At 30.1% G+C, this 21,175-nt stretch overlaps 1 protein-coding gene across 2 annotated transcripts in view; it reads right to left on the bottom strand.

The window, feature by feature from the left end:
- Positions 1 to 3,746: 3,746 nt before the first annotated feature.
- Positions 3,747 to 21,175, bottom strand: part of LOC136973289 (ubiquitin-conjugating enzyme E2 J2) — a 36,263-nt gene continuing 18,834 nt past the window's right edge. For both annotated transcript variants that reach the window (XM_067268019.1, XM_067268026.1), the window contains exons 4-8: positions 10,826 to 10,866; positions 4,900 to 5,093; positions 4,768 to 4,815; positions 4,566 to 4,646; positions 3,747 to 4,486 (exon numbers count right to left, since the gene is read on the bottom strand). In XM_067268019.1, coding sequence (XP_067124120.1) covers positions 4,280 to 4,486; positions 4,566 to 4,646; positions 4,768 to 4,815; positions 4,900 to 5,093; positions 10,826 to 10,866 — 571 coding nt within the window. In that variant the 3' untranslated portion in view covers positions 3,747 to 4,279. The remainder of the gene's footprint in view (positions 4,487 to 4,565; positions 4,647 to 4,767; positions 4,816 to 4,899; positions 5,094 to 10,825; positions 10,867 to 21,175) is intronic.

The raw sequence follows: 21,175 nt of genomic DNA on the forward strand, positions 1-21,175 counted from the left end.
TTGGCACTGTTTTTTCGATACAAGCTGATCAATATCAGCCGGAATTGATGAGGTAGCCTACACGTACGCAGCTTTCTAATCGTGCATCACTCAGTCTTGGTCGGTGGTCATTTTTGATTAATTTCATGGTTGAAAATAATTGTTCGCAAACATACGTACTTCCGAACAGAGACATCATTTGCTTTGCATTTTTCGTCAAAAGCGGAAATTTCTCAGGGCTCACATAAGATTTATAAAAATTTTCGATGTTTACTGAGAAAAATACATTTTTTAAATCGGTATTATTCTGCATGTCAATCACTTCCATTTGAAAGTCTTCGAGAACGTATCCACATCGATATTAAATGGCGAGGAAAACATTTTCATGGAAACCGCTGTCTTCTCAGCTTTGAACATTTGGAATCGTAATTGAAATTCGTTAATTAAAATGTCTATATATTGTGCGTATTTTTGAGTAGTAGTAACGTTTTCTTTTTCTAAATGTGGAAAGTGAGACACATTATTCTGCAAAAGATGCTGTTTCCACAATTTTAATTTGCGCTCAAAGCCCTGAATTTTATCATACAAATTGTGAATAAACTGTCCTTTGCCTTGAAGTTCCACATTAAGATCATTGAGATGCTGAGTCATGTCGATAAGAAACCCAAAATCGCACATCCATTCTTTATTACCAAAATGAGGAAAGGCATATCCCTTCATATCCAAGAACAATTGTATTTCGCTTTTTAAGTTGTATACTCTTTTTAGCATTGCACCTCTACTAAGCCAACGTACTTCGGTATTAAAAACCACGTCGCCATATTCAGTTTCTAAATCTTTCAGGAATTCTTTAAATTCACGGTGATTTAACGCGCGCGACTTTATAAAATTGATTAGTTTAATTATTGGTACTGTGACATTTGGCAAACTCAATCTTTTCGCGCACAAATTTTCCTGGTGAATTATGCAGTGGTTAACGAATATTTCCCTTCCTGTGACCTTCTTAATGTCTTGAAATAGCCTTCCCGATACTCCTACCTCCATGCTTGACATTGCTCGTGCTCCATCTGTCGATATACCAATAATCTTTTCTAATGAAATTGAAAAATTTTCCAACACAGACTTTAGTTCATCGTACAGGTCTTTGCCGGTTGTAGTCCCTTGCATTGGAATCAGTGAACACAATTCTTCGGTAATATTAAATTTGGTGTCAATACCACGTAAAAATATAGCCAGTTGTGCTGTATCGCTAATATCGCAACTCTCATCAAGTGCCAAAGAACAGTATTCGAATTTTGCAATGCGTTCACGAAGCGTTGTTACTATGTTCTCGGACAAGTCTTCAATTCTTCTTGCAATGGTGAATCTTGATAAACTAATGTTTGAAATAATATTTATTTTATCAGGAAATGCTATTTCTGCAACAGCAGTCAGACATTCTTTTATCATCTCTCCATCCGCAAAGGGTTTCATTTTTTTGCTAGCAATTTTCACTGACAACAAAACTAGCCTTTACTGCCGTATTTGGTAAAATAGCTTGATTTTTAAAAATAGCCTGTTGGTTTCCCAAGTTTTTCTCCATTTGATTAAACTTATCTATCCGGAGTTGTCCTGTTAAGTTTTTATATTGTTGTTCATGTTTTGTATCGTAATGCCTTTTTATGTTATATTTTTTTAATGTCGACACAGTCTCTGAGCATATTAAGCATACAGCTTTATCTTTGACGAAAGTGAAAAAATAATCAAATTTCCACTTTTCTTGGAAATGCCAGTGCTCATCCGCAACCTTCCGTTTTTTTTGTTTGCTTTTCCGACATGCTATTATGGATTAAAAATTTGAAAGTTAAAAAAATTTGTAGGAAAACTTAATTTTGAATAAAAAAAACTCTAATATTACCTTTTTGACAATAATATTGCACTCACGCCTTTCAAGAAACACAAGAATTGCTAAAATTGCTAGTTAACAGCTTACCAGTCTGACTGATTGTGTGACAGAAGCAAACACAAACAAGCACAGACGCGGCGCGTTCGTATTGCATGTTTAAACAAGTCGCCGACAAGTGTGTATCTCGTCACAAAAAATGCGCAGACGCGGCGCGTTCGTATTGCATGTTTGAACAAGTCGCCGACAAGTGAGTAACTCGTCACAAAAAATTGTTTCGGTTTAGTACGTACTACCCTTTTATTATAATTAATTTTATAACAATATATTGATGGGAGAAAGTCGATAAAATAAATTCAATTTTAGAAATGCTTGGCGGGCCGCATAAACATGTTTAACGGGCCGCGTGTTGCTCATCCCTGGTCTAGATGCGAAATCTCTCTTATTTTAGGATTTCCGGAAAGAATGTCCCGTATTTCGAAGAATCCAGTTCTTTTTAAAAGAGCGCATATGCAAATATGTACACAAGCAACTGTTACCGTTCATTACTTGTTATTGTTAATAGAGATGAGGTTGTATTTAAAATTTTGACATCGTGATACTTCTGGTCGATGGCACACATCATACAACGTAATCAGGCAGTCGGCAATTAATAAAAATAAAATTGTATAATTTTTGAAATTTGTTAAACTGTGGCCATCGTATTTTTATCTTAGTAATGTGAAAAGAATGGTGGTGGAAACAGAGCAATGGGTGTCCCTAGTAGCTTCATTAAAATCTGATCAGTTTATTTTCTTATTACTAAAACAGTTGATAGCGTTTATTTATTGCAGTTTTATTTAGTATTGCTCTACTGAATAAAATTGTATTCTATTAAAATGTAAGGTCTGGGGCTCCATTATGGTTCACCATGTTTAGATTATTATTTTGACCAACCCCAAAAAACTGACTAAGCTATCACCTAGACTCTAGATCAAGGCTGGATAACCTATTTAAGTGATGGTGGACGAAATAAAATGTGAAAGTGCATATACAGGAACCAAGTTTTCTAGGTTTTTATGATTTATAGTTGGCTGGAGATCAGTTGATTGAACATGATTGAAGAGGTGGTTTACACACACAAATAAGTAAAATAATAAATTGGAAAACACAGAAAGAACTGGTATATAATAAAAACTTATAATAATACTTATTGTATATTATTTTACAGACTGTTTACTAAATGTATTTTAAAAATGTCCACTGATCAGATTAAACATATAGCGGGGATGATAGGTTGTCCACCACTGCTTCAGATGATGGTTTAGTCATTTCTTGGGGGGGAAAAAAAATAGAATTGGTCAAAATAATAGTCCAAACTATGTGGACCTTAAAACTCGGTGAAGACATCGGATATGCATTTTTTAAGAGGCATTACGGGTTGCAAGCCGAAAAAGTCACTGACATGCCACAGTTAGCATGCATGTCAAGGGTTGCCCACTCCTGGTCTAGGCAATCATCTAGGACGGGAGGGGCAAACCTGTGGCACATGGGAGAAATCATCAGGCACGTAACACATCATACAATTTCGGCTTATTGTGTCTTTTTTCAATCAGCTCCTTTACATTTATTCTAATTAAAGCATATATGCTTCATTTCTTTAAATATTGTTATTCAAAATCTAAAACTTGACATACATTTCAAAAGATAATTATGCTAACTACATGGCACGCAAACTCGAAAAAGTTTGCTATCTAGTACTACTAATATAAAAGAAAATAAATAAATAAAGTAATAACGATATGAAACTAATAATGAATTAACAAAACTAATATCATTTAAAATGCCAAGTATTTACTAGATATTTAAAAAAATATTTAACCTATTAGTACAATATTAAAACAGATTATTCCCCACTGTATATGTGCTTTATTTTCGTTATTTGTACATGTAACTAATGCATGTCCAACTTATATAACAATTATTGAAACTGTACAAAATTTTACATTCCTCTCATTTACATAAATTCACTTATAATTGGCTGATATTTTCCAATACACGGTCACTCTATACATATATATATATAAATTTATATTAATAGTTAAAAAATAATAATAATAGCATGTCACTCTGCTTTTCAAACTTCAATTTTTATATCTTTATGAAATAATTAAAATTTGAAAAAATTAAATAAATTTCCATAATCTGAATAGATTTGTCTGTGGAAATATGAAGTTCAAATTTTTATAAAAAGTTTCTTTCTGGATATTAATTTTTAAAGACGAAGCGTTTCAAATGATTAAACTAAGTACCTGGTTTAGTTAAGAGTCCAGTGGCAAAAAACAGTTCCATAAAATAAAAAGGGTGTTTTAATTTGTTCGATATCAAATTAAAATGAAAAGAAGAGAAAAATCTTGTCAAGGCACTGATAGTTATATGTCATTTGACGATGCTCAAAACATATTTTACAACGTAAGCAAAAACAGCAAAACCCATGATCACAAAGATGTTTGTAAGGGTGCTGCCCATTGCTGCAGGTGCCTGTTCCTGATATATTTGGTCTGGATTGTTCTGGTCCAAATCATTTTCTAAACGATTCACAAAACCATTTCTCCTCATTAATCTTTCAGCACTAGTCTTTATTTCCTAGAGAAAAAATTGTCAAAGTTTTATCTATATTATTGCATTTTTCATGTTAAGTTTTAATATAATAATATAAGCATACCTCAACTACTTCCGGAAACATCTCGCAGAAAGTTGGATCTTTTAAATTAAAATCTAAACTTTGAAGAGCCAATTGTCTTTTCTAAAAAAAAAAACAGTTAAATGATTAATAATATAAATTTCAAGTATCCTTAAAAATGAATTTTTAAAAAGTGAAATGTTTAACATACAAATTAATTTTATAGAAAAACAATTCATCTTACTTCAAAATCTGATGTCTCTATACTTCCTAATGTAGGATTTTTTTCAACCTATTTAATACAATTATGTTTGAATTAGTCAATTATTAAAAATTGTATTAAATATAGGAAAATATAGAACAAAATAGAAAATACCATAAAACTTAATAAGCCAGTTAAAATTGTTGAAACAGACCAGGCAGGATTCCAGGTGTCTGGATGGAAGTCACTAATGCTTAAACATAGCCTTGTATTACACTTGAACCGACCATTTGGTGTAATCATGTAAATACTGGGTGGCTTGAAAGGAAATTCACTGGGAAATACTAATTTCCCATGATAAAAACCACCTAAATACAAAAATTTTTTTTCACAATCCAGTTGTCATAAAGCAAATAAATAATTTCTCATCCAAATTTAACAAATAAATCACATACAATTAACTATTTAGTTATTTTATGATTTTATTCACATAACTTTTGTTTCGTGTTGGATCTTATAAAAAAAATTTAATTTTTTCAAAACTTAAAATTAAACTACATTGATACATTACTTTCTTTTAATTTAACTTCTACACAAAATGTCGATCCTCTTCACATCAAATTGGCAGCCTTTAGATCCTGGATAAGAAGAGCTTATATGCATTGTACAAGCATAAATGACATAGTAACAGAACTAAATAACATCTTAAGGATTGCAGAACGACAAGGATACCCGAGGGAAATGATAGAGAAATTAATCACAACCCTTCAAGCAACAAAACATCAGCATACCTCATTGGACCGAAAACAACAAATTCAACAAATTTTCATAACATAATATTAGGATAATAGTGAGGTTGAGGCCGAAGTTGTAAATGCGAAAACGTGTACGTCGGACGTTTGGCGCCGCTTTCCTGTAAGTCTAGAAGTTTGACAATGGAGTTTGGATGTTGAGCATGATTCCACCGACTTTCCAAACACCACCGTCAAGCTTCTAGGCTTACAGGAAAGCGATGCCGAACGTCCGACGTACACATTTTCACGTTTAAAACTTCGGCCTCAACCTCGCTAATTTAACTTTTAGTTGAAGAATAAGTAATTAACAACAGAAATGGATTATTTGCAATTTAAATAAATGCTACAACTATTTTCTGAAGAGTATTACTTTACTCTTCAGAAAAAATATATAATTAAAAGACCACAACTAAATTTTTGAAATAGATACAGTCAGAATGATCTGTAATTATTCCTATAATTCCAGAAATGCATTGTTTTCTTCCAAGATTCAAAAAATATATTCATTTAAATATGTTAAAACAAATATATCTAAATTCTTTAAATATTTGTTTTGTATTCTATGATATATTAAATGAGTTAACTCTTCAGAAAAGAATTCTTTAAGTTTAAAATAAAAAAGTTTACATTTTACTTTCCTAGCTTGTTACGTATTTGTAACTCTAAAGTCAATAGCTTGTTAGCTATTGACTTTAGAGTTACAAATAATGCAGGTAGTGGGCCTGGAAACTTTAGGCAATCAATCATTGATTTAAATGCTTCAGGAAGCCTTATGCATACATAGAAAACTAATTGTGATGAATTTGACCCTCTTGGTTTCAATAAAAAAACCCACCTTTAACAATCCAGCAAATAAAAGTTACTAAAATAAAAATGTTTTTGATTGTTTTAACCAATCTTCTTCGGTTACCATAAAATAGAACGTAAATTAAAAATAAAATAAAAGTGAGAATTTTGAAATAAATGCATAAATAAATAACTGAAAATATAGATGTGGACAATAAAATAAATAATTACAAAAATAAAATAAACAAAAAATAAACATCTCTCAATAAAAATTAATCTTCATAAAAAGACTGCCATGCGGTAGCCAATGTGTTTGCGTCTCTATGGTTGATGTAACCGGTTCTTTTGTCATCTCCAATCTTTCAAGATATTTCATTGTGTGTATATTTGTTGGTTTGATAATTGATGCTTGCTCCTATTGGCCATGAATGTCCTGTTGCCATGCATAAGCTGATAGCATGGTGTTATCGAGCTTCTTATCAATTATATATTTATGTTCCTTGAGTCGTCGTTGTAAGTTGCGCATCATGGCACCCACATAGACTAGTTTAGATTCAAAACATTGGTCATTTAATGGGATAGAGTAGATTCCCATGGCCGAATTACAGTTATATTGTTTTTTTATTGTTCCTTAAAATTCTGAAAACCGTCGATATACTATTTGAAGATTATTAGCCTTGGCTACCTTCTTATGTATTTCCCTTAAAAATGGGATATAATTTAAAACCATCCTTATGTTTTCGGTCCTGTGAGGTATGCTGATGTTTTGTTGCTTGAAAGGTTGTGATTAAGTTCTCTATCATTTACCTTGGGTATCCTTGTTGTTCTGCAATCCTTAAGATGTAATTTAGTTCTGTTACTATGTCATTTATGCTTGTACAATGCATATAAGCTCTTCTTATCCAGGATCTAAAGGCTGCCAATTTGATGTGAAGAGGATCGACAGATTTATGTGGAATTAAAATGAAAACATGGTTTTCTGTATACATTTGGTCCAAATTTCTCTATGTTTGCAAGCAATGGGAATGTCCAAAAAATTTATGGTAGTTTCGCTCTCCTGGTCTAATTGTAGGAACAATCCGTAGAGGTTATCATTGATCGCATCCAAAAATTGCTGTAGGTTTGGTTTTCTCTGCCGTAGGATGAATATATTGTATTCTTTTTATCATATTCTATTTATCCAGTACATACAATATATGAGTATACCTCTTGGTTTTTGCAAATCTTGACATTTTGAGACCTAAACCAAAAAAGTAAAAAAAAAAAAAACGAAAAAAATTCTGTGGGTGTGTGTTGTATGTTATGTATGTATGTATGTATGTATGTATGTATGTATGTATGTGTAGGTGTCTATTTCATTTAATATCTCAAGATGAGGTAAAGATTAAGAAATGAAATTTGACATGGTAACTTTGTATACACAGGCATTGATCCTATTAAATTTTGGTGATTAGAGACAGAAGGGGTCATGTGTCTTATCTCAAATGAAAATTTTACTTGTTATTAGCATTTACAATTTTTTTAATAGTTTATAGTAACATTTCAAATTAAGCTTTTTATAACAATAATAATAATAATAATAATAATAATAATTTAATTTTTAATAAAATAACATAACTGATGGTGCCACACAATTTTATTTTAAAAAATTACTAGCTGAAATGAAAAAAAAAATTAAATAAAAATATGCATCTAGTAAATTTAGATTTTGTGCTAGAAATTTTTTTCCAAAGGGAGATAAAGCCTACAGAATTTTGCAAACTACCCTGGCTTCACCAGGAAAGTTATGCAACTCATTGCTGGATTTTTTTTTCTTAAAGTTCTTTAATAAACTGTATGCATGTAATAAGAAACTTACTAACACTACTAACATATGGTAGTGGGAAAACTGCAGCTCATAATGATTTTATATGGCTTACCAGAGCAATTACAGATTATTATTATTATAGAAAGAAGAGAAAAATAATGTATTTTCCTTAAAGATGATAAATGTACAATTTTGCTCCATTGCTCAATAACTATTATAATTTTTTTTAATTAATATAATTTTAAGATCAATATAGACATTTCTTTTGTTTTCATAATTATAAACTTAAGTATAGATACCATATAATTATATTGCCACATTGTGTTTACAAGCTGTTTGGCTTAACGTGATACAAAGATCCCCATTGAAAATCCTTGTTGATATGAGAATTTTTGAATGGTATTTCTTTACAATGTTTAATGTTGTATTCAAATATGCTACCAACAATTTTGTAAGTACAGTACATGCACAATGCACAACAAACTCTTTTTATGAAATGGGTAAGGTATTATTACATACATTTTAGATATTTTTAGAATTCATGCAAATTTTTAAAACTTACATTTACATACCTACTTTTATTTATTTTTTGAAATTTGGATTATGCAAAAGCAATTGGAAATAAAAGTATTCCTTAATTTTGGATTGCTTTCGAATAATTCAAATTTTAAAAAAAGGTCCCCACTGTTCGGTAAACCATATCATGTTGGTGCTATGATTTACACTAACATTCTAGACAATTCTGTACTTTGTGGCAACATTTTAAAAATGAATTGTTTCTATTTCATTTCAGCATAACAATGCTGTAATGGAATTATTAAGGAACCCTGTTAAAGAATTATTTAAAGAAATGAATAGGAAAGAACTTGACTGAATGTCATAAATCCTTTTTTTTTTAATGATGAACCATACATGAGCCAGGTACAATGCCTTTGTCTCATGTATAGTTCATTACATTGAATACCTGTCAAAGTACGGTAGATCATGTTACACTAATTTTTGATGGCTGTTCCTACTAGAACTGAAACAGAGTGCTAAGTTCCCTGGTGCAGAAAAAGATCTTTATTTGGAATAGGAACACAAATTAATGGAAGTTGTTAGTGTACATTCAATGATAGAGCACTTCTTACAGATGCCACTTTATGTTCCCGACGATTTTATTTCCAGAATGCAATAGGCACAATGCAAATAGACTAAATGTTATCCATCATACTGATTACATCTTTTTGAGAATTATGGAGCAACAATCATTTTAACATCTCTTTGTCTTGGAAGAGTTGCTATGTACACTTCAGAACACCTGCAACTGTCAACAAAAAACACAAAGAGTATGCATTTTCATCTTCTACAAGTTCACCAACATGCTTGTATTCAAAACCACTAAAAGTGTCAGCAGAGAAACACAAAGACTTGGTAAAATTACTTCAGTTTATGTCGACAGATTACCAGACATTTTACATAAACCTGCCTCATAATTAGACCATTTATTAAAAAATGTTGCTCTGTTGTAAAGGTGCCAAACTCTGATCACTCAGGAACATGTTACTTTTTTGTGCAGTGCTCGTAATTTGGACAAAGCAATGCACAATAAGTTGTACTCTTTTTGAATGAATTCTTTCAATACTATCTAAAGCAAAAAGTTATGTCATGATTGTTTAAAGAGAATATAAAGTATAATTACAAATACAAACTGTTATCTCAGAATGGATATTAAAACTTTAATATTTATAATTACTGTAATCTAATTTATATTTAATAAATAAAACCAAGTTAAAATATTGAATGTTTTTTTACTTTTACTATACATTTGTAATAAAAACCATAAATATTTTACACTCAGAAAAAAAAATGCATGTATCAAGATAATTTATCAATTGGTTAAGGACTGTAATCACAGATTTACACCTTAATTAATTAATATGACAAAAAGTGTCTTAAAAAACAAATTATGATGGAATTTTAAAAAAATCCAGCAACAAGTTGTATAACTTCCTGACAAAAAATACAAGGCACATTAGCACAAAATTAAAATTGTGTGTGCCACATCTGTTACAAGATTTTATTTTATAAATTTTTTATATTATTAATTATTATAAAATGGCTAGATGATTAATTTTGAGGATAAGGATGAGTTTTATAAAAAAAATCGTAATTGCTAATAAACAGTAAAAAAAAAAAAAACCTTTATTAAGTTGACCACACTTCAGATAAAACACTACCTCCTCTATCTCCACATCCCCTAGGCCTTTAACTACCAAAATTTAACATCAATGCCCCTTATACACAAGCTACCATGCCAAATTTTGTTTCTTAACCATCACCCCAACCTGAGATATTAAACAAAATAGATGCCCCACACACAAACGCATGAACTTTCCCGCTTTTTTGGGTTCAGGGAATCTTAAACATCTGAAAAGTCAAATTTGACATGATTCCAATACTTTTCCATTTTATATACATAACAAGCCAGGAAAGTAAAAGGAGTCTCTACAACAGAACTGAATTTCTGGAACTGTTATTTTTATCAATGATTTATTTAAATTGTTTTAATAACTAGTAATGGTAACACCTATTTTACTCTATTAAGTTATTAATTTGCATTATTAGGAAATAAAAAAATTAAGTTTAAAAAGTTAATTTAAATAAATTATAATTTCTTAATTAAAATTTTAAAAAACTAAATAAATCCTTTTAACTTTAAAAACTTTCTTACCCTCATAAGGTGTTCCTTCTGGTCCTCTGACAACAAAATGCCTTAAATATAAAAAATTAAAATTTAATAATAATAATAATAGTTCATGTAGATAGTATTATTATTATTAAGTTATAACCTCAAGTAATCATACAAACCAAGTAATATCATTTTATAACTATCTGCAAATTATTTACTTTATTGAATTTAATTGTATATATTGATATTTACTTAATTTATGTAATCTTAATAAATTCTTATTTACATGTAGTGTTATGCTTTCAATTTAAGATATTAATTCATTAAATCATACATACAGCTGTTTTCAATTTTATTTTGAAAACAGCTGTAGTAGAACTCTTATATAAATCCCACATAATATATCATTTGAATACTTATACAGTGGGTGATCAGTTAACGAACACTTTCGTGAAAGATTTTTATGTTTGGATAATGAACACCTCACAAAACAAACATAAGAAGCAGCGACGTAAAATAATGAATACTGATTGGTCTTCCCTTGTCTTCAGGCAACAATTCGAAACTTTTCGGAGCACGGGAGATGTCGACATCGATGCTCAACTCGGTATATACTGATCGAATAGTATTCCTTCGAACTTTGAAACTCTCCCTTGTAATTCCAGCCTTTTATTTTTCTGACAGAAACAATTCTTTTATAGTATTCACGAGACTGTTGTGTGGGTACTCGTTAAGTTTTGCGTGGGTTTTTATTTTTGAAAGGTGAGAATAGAGTATAATAGCAAAAGTAGAGAGTGGGCAGAAGATATCTGATGTTGCTGGGCAGTAAGGCTTGAACAGGTTTACCGCAGTTCAATCTCATCTAAGAAAAATACAGTATAATCAAGAAGACTCAAGCAGCTAAAGAAGTAACAAAAGTCACATCTGAAAAATAAAGAACATTGAAGAGCTCATAATGGAACTTCAAACTGATCTGATGACAGAAGAACACCAAGAAACTTGTCGAGATATGTTTTCTTCTGAAAAAGAGAATTAATGCTGACATCTGCAATAGTATTAAAGACCTTTTGAAGAAGTGGGAGGATGTCAGAACGACGGTCTTAGAATGGCATCCAAACCAAGGTGAGGTTAATAGGCAATCTCTACAATTACAATGCTATTAATTACTTCTGAAAAATCCTGAAAGAGAGAAAAGCAATCAACATTAGACAGATTCTTTAACCCCCACAAATGGAAAAAACATGACTAATAAAAATGCAAGACTGTGTATATATATATATTTTTATTATTACATATAAATAAACATAGTAAGAAAGTATATATTTTTTATTTTTTGGGGTCTCCAGAACAAATTAATCAAATCCCCATAAAAACCTATGGTAAATTGATAATCGTTTAACAAACAGTTTTGGAACAGATTGCGTTTGTTAACCGATAACCCACTGCATATAATTTCACTAATGCATAATATTAAAAATACAGTAGTCACCAATGATAAAATAAATATAATCATTTCTACTTTAGAGAATTCCTTTATGTTAAAATAATAATAAATTTTTGGAATTTAACAATCTATTTATTAATTTAAATGAAATGAAAAGATTTTACATGCATCTATGATTAAATAATTTTATGTGATGATCGAATCAAATTATATGAAGATTATAAACATAAACAGTAATTGTGGCTTTTATCATGAGCCAATTTCTGCTTCCCATTTACTTTGCAAATGTAAAGACCTAGAAGTTAGAGAGAATAATGATTTATCCTACCTCAAAGATTGCAGTTCAAACAAGGAACTACAGTAAACTCCCGATTATCTGGGCTAATGGTGGGGAGAGGTGGCACGAATAATCAAAAAACACGGATAATCCGAACTATAATTACAGTATTTATTTCTAAAATACAACATATTATATATTTCTAAGGAGGACAATTATTTTAACATGTTTAATGCTCATTATTATTAAGAGTTTGCATGAATCTTTTAATGATTTAAACATCTAAATACAAACATGTGCACACTTATAGGATGTGTAAACATGAAAGTGAGCAACTATTTAAAAAATACACACACACATAATTATTTTTTTTTAAATTAAATTCATGCATGGATAATCCGCAAACCGGATAATACGCACACGGATAATCGGGAGTTTACTGTATATGAATTGAATTTTCAAAGGAGTTCCACCTTCATTTTAAAATTGTATAATTTTTTCTCCAGATATAGGGGAGACCGGGGCAACTTCGGCATGTTAAGAATAAATTAAATTTTGTGTAATAAATACTGCTGTAAACTGAAATAAAAGCATTGTTTATTGTCTACCAGAATGTAACCTTACCATAGAACTGGTTAAAATCAGTTTGGAAATAAAAATAATTATAATGATAACAACTTTAAAAAGAGATAGCGATTGCCAAAGTTGCCCCCATACCAGGGGCAACTTCGGCAACAGTAATGGATCAAGACAGGGAGGTATATAAATTTGTGTTATTAACAATGTATACGTTGGAATTCACTATTAAAACAAAGAAATACTCTTCCAAAGATGTATTTAATATTATAACAACGAAATACAAGATCAAAGGCATATTTAAGTAAAGAAAATGTAAAAAAAAATTAATTACGAAAATAATGAAACAGATAATAAATGAAAACATTATAATGCAAGTTAAAAGCAATATAAAGTAAAATGAATTAGTGAACTCAAATAAACAGTAGAAATGAAATATGCTTAACAGCAAATTGTTTAAGATAGGCAACGCTGCCGAAGATGCCCCAATAGTGACGATTTAGAAACATTAAGTGGAACCCTGAAGAATAGGGTACTAAGCCATGATCTGGTCACGTAAATAAGTTAATGTTTTATCCTTCTAACAGGAAAAGCAACTTTCGTTATTATGGAATTATAACAAAACATGCCAATTCCATATAAATGGAAGCAAAATATTACATGAAATTGAATGAAAATGACAATTTACTTGTTAATTCAACTGCGCTTGTTGGAGAAAAATACAAACACCCCACTCAACTCAACAAGCCACCAATAAAACTCAACTGCCTAACCTCTAAAGAGAGTCTCCTTTTATTTTGTTTCTAAAAAAATGCGATTGACGAACTTGCCCCATATGCCGAAGTTGCCCTGGTCTCCCCTAATAATCTTAAGTAATAAACATTACTCTTTGCTAATGTTATTTTTGTGTATAATTTATGATACACAAAATAAGTTAAAAATTTAATTTTATACTACCAATTGAATGTTAAAAAGAAGAAAAACATTGATTGTTATATACCCCCTTGCAACTAGTTCAACACATAATACATAAATAAATGGCTTGGTTTAGTTTATTAATTTAAATATACAACGTTTCCATTAACAACAAATTCTTTCTCATTAAGAGATTATTTAACAATTAATAACCTTTTGAAATTAAATAATTTAAATTTATGAAATCTTTAGTTTGAATTATGGTATTCTTAAAAAAGAAAAGTAAAATTTAAATAACACATATTTTGATTTAATTTTAATATATAGTTGGTTAATCATTATTTATTGAAAAAGCCAGGTAATATATTTCTTTTAAAGGCATTTTTAAAGTTGTTATTAAATTTATTTGTTAACAGATTTAACAGTAACAATGCTTTCAGCTTTAAAAATATTCCCAGTGTTCAATATATTTGGCAAGAATTGTAAATATCTTTCATATTGTTATTCAGCTTTCATTTTTACATTAACTCTTGGCATCTATTTTAACCTATTATTACATCTGTTTAAATTTTCAAAATATTTTTGCCGTTTTTTTAAGATTTAAGTTTTGAAAGAAATCGTCTATTTTACTGTCAAGAACAGACTTCGTACTTTTTAAAAATTTATATACACATCTGTATATAATTGATATCTGTATATAATTGTATGATTTTATGTAGTGTTTTGAGACCAACTGAGACCTTTAGTCATTTTTATCCTTTTAATTTTTAGATTTTCCAAATTTAAATAACCAAATACAGTGGAATCTACTTATCATGATTACTTTGAGACTTGTAACTTTTGATAACAATGACCAGCTGACAAGATTCAACAGAGGATAAAAAATTTTCATTACTGAACAGCAACTTATTACAATTACTGTATGAATGTGTACAATTTATGTGTCAAACTGTACACTTACTACATTACATATTTATATATATACTACATTTCCTATAAACAACTGTTTTTAACTCAACAGATCATAAACTTAAACCAGAGAAATCTCAACAGTAATGATCATTCCCAAAGGTACACTTCAAGTAATCATCTTCAAGTACATGTATTTTCTAAGAATTCTTGTTATGCTCTTAGTACGTAAAAGATAAAAGGTACACTTTGTTAAAAGTAAGTTTAGAAGAAAAGGTCTATTTAGTAAGAATTTACCAAAGCCGTGGTCACACTTTGCGATTTCCAGCTGCGCAGGCTGTTCTCATTAACTAGTAAACCCCCTTCGAAAACCGGCACGACTGCAACCATTAGAATTCTTAAGCAGTGGTCACACCTAGCGATTTCTAGTCGTGCAGGCAACCGCAACTAGAAACAAAGTTTGTTCTGCTCATGCCAATTGCAAACATGCATTCAATCAGTAAATGTCTTTGTGCCACATCATACAGTGGCAACATTGAAAATAACGAAGTGTCAACAAAAGACGTTTTTGGGATGAAATAGAACTTTGAAGATGTGTATCTTCTTTAGCTGTTATGGGGGTTATCCTCCTTAAAATGTTTTGGAAAGTATTCACATCCATACAGATATATCCCCAATAACCCAACCCAATCAGCATCTGAAAGCCTTAATTCATTCATCAGTTGGTGGAAGCATGTTTGTTTAGTCTGTTGATTTTCATTTCGCCAAGTTTTAACCCAGCACGTATTCTCACTAACCCTAATGAAATGATCACCTTTTTTCATTGCAGAAAAGGAAGTGCTTGCCATTTTAATAAGTGGCTAAAATTCCATAAATACTCTGAAGTATAACATAAACTGTCGGTAAACTCAAAAAAGTAGTCAGAAACAAGCTACTGTAATTGTATTGGTTTATTATAAGACCACGTTTCTGAGTTGCAATGCCAACGAACAACATGACCATGACAAGATGCACACAACTCACAATCGTTGAAGTTTCGGTTGCCTGCACGACTAGAAATCGCTAGGTGTGACCGCTGCTTAAGAATTCTAATGGTGTGTCCTTACAGGTAATTATCACAATTGATAACAATAGCCGAAGTTTGACTATAATAGGCAAATAATTTTTAACTAATTTTATGTAGTGTTTTGAGACCAACTGATTAACATAACAATAGTGGATTGTTAACATTATCCATGTTTATAATAACCAGATTCCACTGTATATATATGTAAAACAATTTATAAATATTTTTAATCTATATCTGTTATAAATTAAAATTATTCAAATTCAATAATTTAAGTTTTTTCTTAATATTCATGTATATCTATCAAAATATTATCTACATGTTTGAAATTATTTTAATATACTCTACATAATATAAAATATTAGTGGTTTTTATAAATACACAGAATAAAACATATTACTAGTAATTTGTTTTTAACTGTAAAGGTGAAAGAAATTTTACAAATATTTATATTAAAACTAAATAGACGGAATTATTTCTCATTTCTTAAGTCCAAGTAAAAATTATGATTTGTAGGATTAATACTGATCAATGAATTACGATACTTTTTCAGTTGAAATACTTATAATAAATGAATGGAAAGTATCATTTTTATTTAAAATAACTTTTATTTTCTTAATTGTTTTCTATTTACATAATTACAGCATTTGATGTGGCTATGTTTTGTATAAAATATCTTTATAAAATTGCAAACATGCAAGATTTTTAAATCAAATCTTCATAATCTTTTCTAACTCTTATTGTAATAAAGATGCAATTAGTTTTTGAATTGTCACTTTATATTAGAAAAAAATATTAAAAGATATAAATATATCATTTAGAAACCACTCTTCATTTAATGCAACATGTTTATTCAACTTTATACGCTAATTTATTTAAACAGTTCAATCAAATATATGAATAAGTGTTGTACATCAAACGGAGAAATACTAGATTAAAGATTAATTTTGGTTGGATATTTCGGTACTTCTTTTAAACATTCTGAATCAAACTCTTTAGACCTTTTGACGTATTAAATTCATTCATTCATTCAGAAATTCTATTGTAGATTCATTCACAATGCAAATCTGAAGAATTTGAAAAATGAAATTTATCATCAATATTGCCAAATATAATATTTTAAATCAATTTATATTTTTATCAAATCAAATCCAATAATAATGCAAAATTATAATAAACATTTATATAGAAAAAAACCAATTACATTTGTCCAATTATTTTGTCTTTTCTTTATGATCATCTGCCTCCAATTATTCCAATTAATTTTCCTTCATAATAGCTTTTTCTTTTTTTTTTAAATGTCAATAAGCTCTTCAACAATTATATCAAAATATTTCTGTTCTATTGTCTTAAATACACAAAAATTCCATGTTCTTCCAAACATTGCTTTCAATAATCTAATTGTTTTTTATTCCAAATTATCAATATTTTAATTTTACTATCATCCCAATCAGAAGTGTTTCAAATTCTTTCATAATTCCGTACATTTTGTTGATATAATTGAAATATCCTGCTCATGTTCTTTATTCTGATGACAGTCTGCTGTAAAACATGCAATTTTTGCAATTTCAGATCTTTTTATAATTATAGGTCTCACCATAGCACTTGAATTTTCGTTTTTCTTTGGGCTAGGAACTGCTATCTTTCCCTTTTTATTTCTATAATTTAAACATAACAAATGTTTTCAGGACAATTAAAGTAATATTATAAATTCATATATTTCAAAATGTCATTTGTGAACTATTAAAAAAAATATATTAAATTATTAACTAAAAAAATACATGCATTTTTCTGAATATTTCTAAAAATTGATGAATATATGTCTGGTTTTATTGGTATACAGCAATGTGACATATAGACAATATATATAGTACTAGATTAATACAGTAGATATGCTCTTTGAAAACAGTATGTTAAGTGAAAGTGCATTAATACAGTAATAATTACATATACTTCCTAGGAAATTTAGATTTTCATTTCATTTTACACATGTTTGTGGATCCAATCTACATTTTTGATATTCCTTTGATTCACATTGTTTGTTCAATTCGAAGGAAGATGAGTCAAAACTCAATCATTGCACAAGTACTACTGTCTGGAAACACTTTCAAATCATCTAAGACTGAATGATTATTATTATCATGCATTTGCACTTACGATGATGTTGACACTTCATGAATGATCTTGAGTTGTAAATGAACCAGTGTAAGTGACCATTTTGTTATAAGTAACCCATTAGGAACAACAATGAAGTTCTGTCTAGTTCACTGGTTTCTCTTCTTTTCACACAGTCAGTTACTTATTCATCAAAATGCCTTGGGTTAATTAGCAATTATTAATCCAACTGATCCAGGTTACTATTTTATTACAAAAAAGTATAGCTAAGATAAGTGGTTCTTTCTTTCCCTTCTGTCAAAATATTTTTGTTTTTATTGAAGAAGAAGCAAATTAATTTAATCTTTTCTTTATATAAAAATATTTCAAGTACGAAAATAAAATTAGCAATATTTGCCAGATATAATCATTCACATAACTTCTCAATGCCAAAACAAGAATGGGAAGCTTCGAGTGATAAGTACAAAATCAAGCCTTTTTTGGGTTTGGCTTGGCCCACAATGGAATGGTTGGATGATGGGAGATGAGGCCTAATATATCCAGGAGGAACCACTCCCCAAAAAATTCCCAAAGTTTTTCATCCATCTGGATTCATTCTCAAGTCCCTCAGATAGTGGCAGGCTAATAGGACTTGGGCCCAGGACCCCCAACTTTTAGGGTGCTCCAAGAAACACAGTGCACAATATGTAATTGTTAAATAAGCTTTAGAATACAGAAGTGTAAAACAATACAAATTCAAAAATTTCCTGTCAGTTAAAAAAATAATTATAATGTAGTCATTAACCGGCACATTACCTACATATTGTATATTAACATAACATTTTCATAAAAGATCTCATTGCAATCCATTTTATAATGGGCTTTTTGGAAATTTTTTAAACACCGGGGATCAGTCAGTATGACTTCCTTTGGTTTAAACTGCTTACAGTATTTAGAGGCAAGTAATAAGGTACAAAAATACTAATTAAAATAAATTATAATTTAAAAAATTTTTAAAAAATGCCTAAAATATTGGAATCCCAAGGTTACCAAATTAAGTCTTGATTTGCATTTAAAAGTGGCATGATAATTGCCTTTAGAAACCTGCCCAATGTCATGCTATTTCTAAGTTAAAATAATTTGAACTAAATGTGGACAATTATAGATACATTTTTAATTTTAAAAAAATTTCATTTTAAATAAAATAACCCGGTGTTATTCATATATAACTTTGATTGTGAATATATATTTTTTACTACATTCTGTATATGCTTATTTATTATAACAATGAAAAACTTGTATAATCAATTTAAAGAAGTTTTAATTTTGACATGTACACTTATTGTTCTTTGGGTTTCTTTCGAAAATAATTTATTTAATAACCTTCGAAAATTTTCGTGGAACACCTATGATCCTCTCGGGGCACACCAGTTGAAAATCACTGCTCTAGAATGACAGATAGTCCGACAATTTAATTGCTCATCCATTTGGTCACCCACAATGAGTATGGAAAAACTCTCTTAGTGTCCACAGGGTGAGAATCAAAAATGAAAAAGTCACAATTTTGCTATATAATTAGCATTGCTTTTATAATAGTTTCAATATATAATCTCAGCTTCTCTTTATTACTACAGAGAATTTATAAGTAACAAGAAATTATTTATTGTGACATCATCACAATGCTAGGCTGCAATTTTTAGTTTATTTAATTTAAAATGCTTTCCATCTCAAATCATTAGTAGTGTCTTGCCCCTGTACAGTACATCATATTTTTCCTTGAACAATAGAGTTGTGCTGGTCATCTATTAACTGCTTTCAGGAGAAGTTTTGAATTGAAATAACGTAACTTCTGGTTTGCATCAGGCATTCATACACAGTGCGGCAATTATATTCCGGGACTGGATCTATAAAAATGAAACAAAACAATTTTATTCAAATCCTTTTATTAAATTATTCAAAATACTCTCCTCCTGCTTCAATACACTTTTTACAGCGATTCAATAGTGATACAAATGCCTGCTCAAGCTCAATTTTCGGTATTGCCTCTAATATGCGCGTAGACTCTCTTTGGATGGTTTCAATATCATTAAAAATGCATCCTTTCAACTTCATTTTTGGAAATAAAGAGAAGTCACATGGTGCTAAATCGGGGGAATACGGCGAATGATTCAACACACAGACTTGATTTCGTGCCAAAAATTGACGAACAATCAATGATGTGTGACTCGGTGCACTATCGTGTAACAAACACCAGTCATCAGAATTGCGATATTCTGGTCGAATTCGACGAATTCTTCTCATTAATCGTTGTAAAACTCCCAAGTAGAAAGCAACAGTAACTGTTTGACCCTGTGGGACGAACTCACGGTGGATGATGCCTTTGCTATCGAAGAAAACAATGAACATCGTCTTGATTTTTGATGGAACTTTTCGTGTTTTCTTGGCTTGAAGTGATGATTTTGACTTCCATTCGGCACTTTGTCGTTTTGTTTGTGGGTCATATTGAAAACACCAGGTCTCGTCATCAGTAACAATTGATTTGAGGAAGGTTGAGCTGTTATTCGCTGCTCGTACAATCTCTCTGGAATGTTCTAGTCTCATCAATTTTTGCTCTTTGGTTAGTGTGTGCAGAACAAATTTAGCACAAACCTTTGTTTTGCCCAGATCTTCTTTAAGAATTTGTCGTATTGTCTCTTTGTTAATGTTTAATGCCTGTTCCATCATTCTCAGTGTTGCATTGCGATCGTTGGATACAAATTCTTGCACTTTTTGAATCGAATCTGCTGTTCGAATTGTTATTGGCCTTCCCACACGTTTGTCGTCCTCCAGTGATTGTCTGCCTTCCAAAAATTGCTTGTGCCACTCAAAAGTCTTTGACCGTGATAAACACTCACTTCTACACACTTTTTGCATCATTTTGAACGTTTCTGTGGCACTTGTGCCAAGTTTAGCGTGAAATTTAATAACAGCACGTTGTTCCATTATTGTTTTCCGACATGTAACAAAATAAACTGATAAACAAAATATCAAAAACAATGATAAATATCAACCGATTTAAATAAAAGTTTTAGGTTATGTTCATATATGTCCAAACTTCATATGACATAAAAT

The sequence above is a fragment of the Centruroides vittatus genome, unplaced genomic scaffold, assembly GCF_030686945.1.
Source record: "Centruroides vittatus isolate TY-2023 unplaced genomic scaffold, ASM3068694v2 contig_1074, whole genome shotgun sequence".
Taxonomy (NCBI): Eukaryota; Metazoa; Arthropoda; class Arachnida; order Scorpiones; family Buthidae; genus Centruroides; species Centruroides vittatus.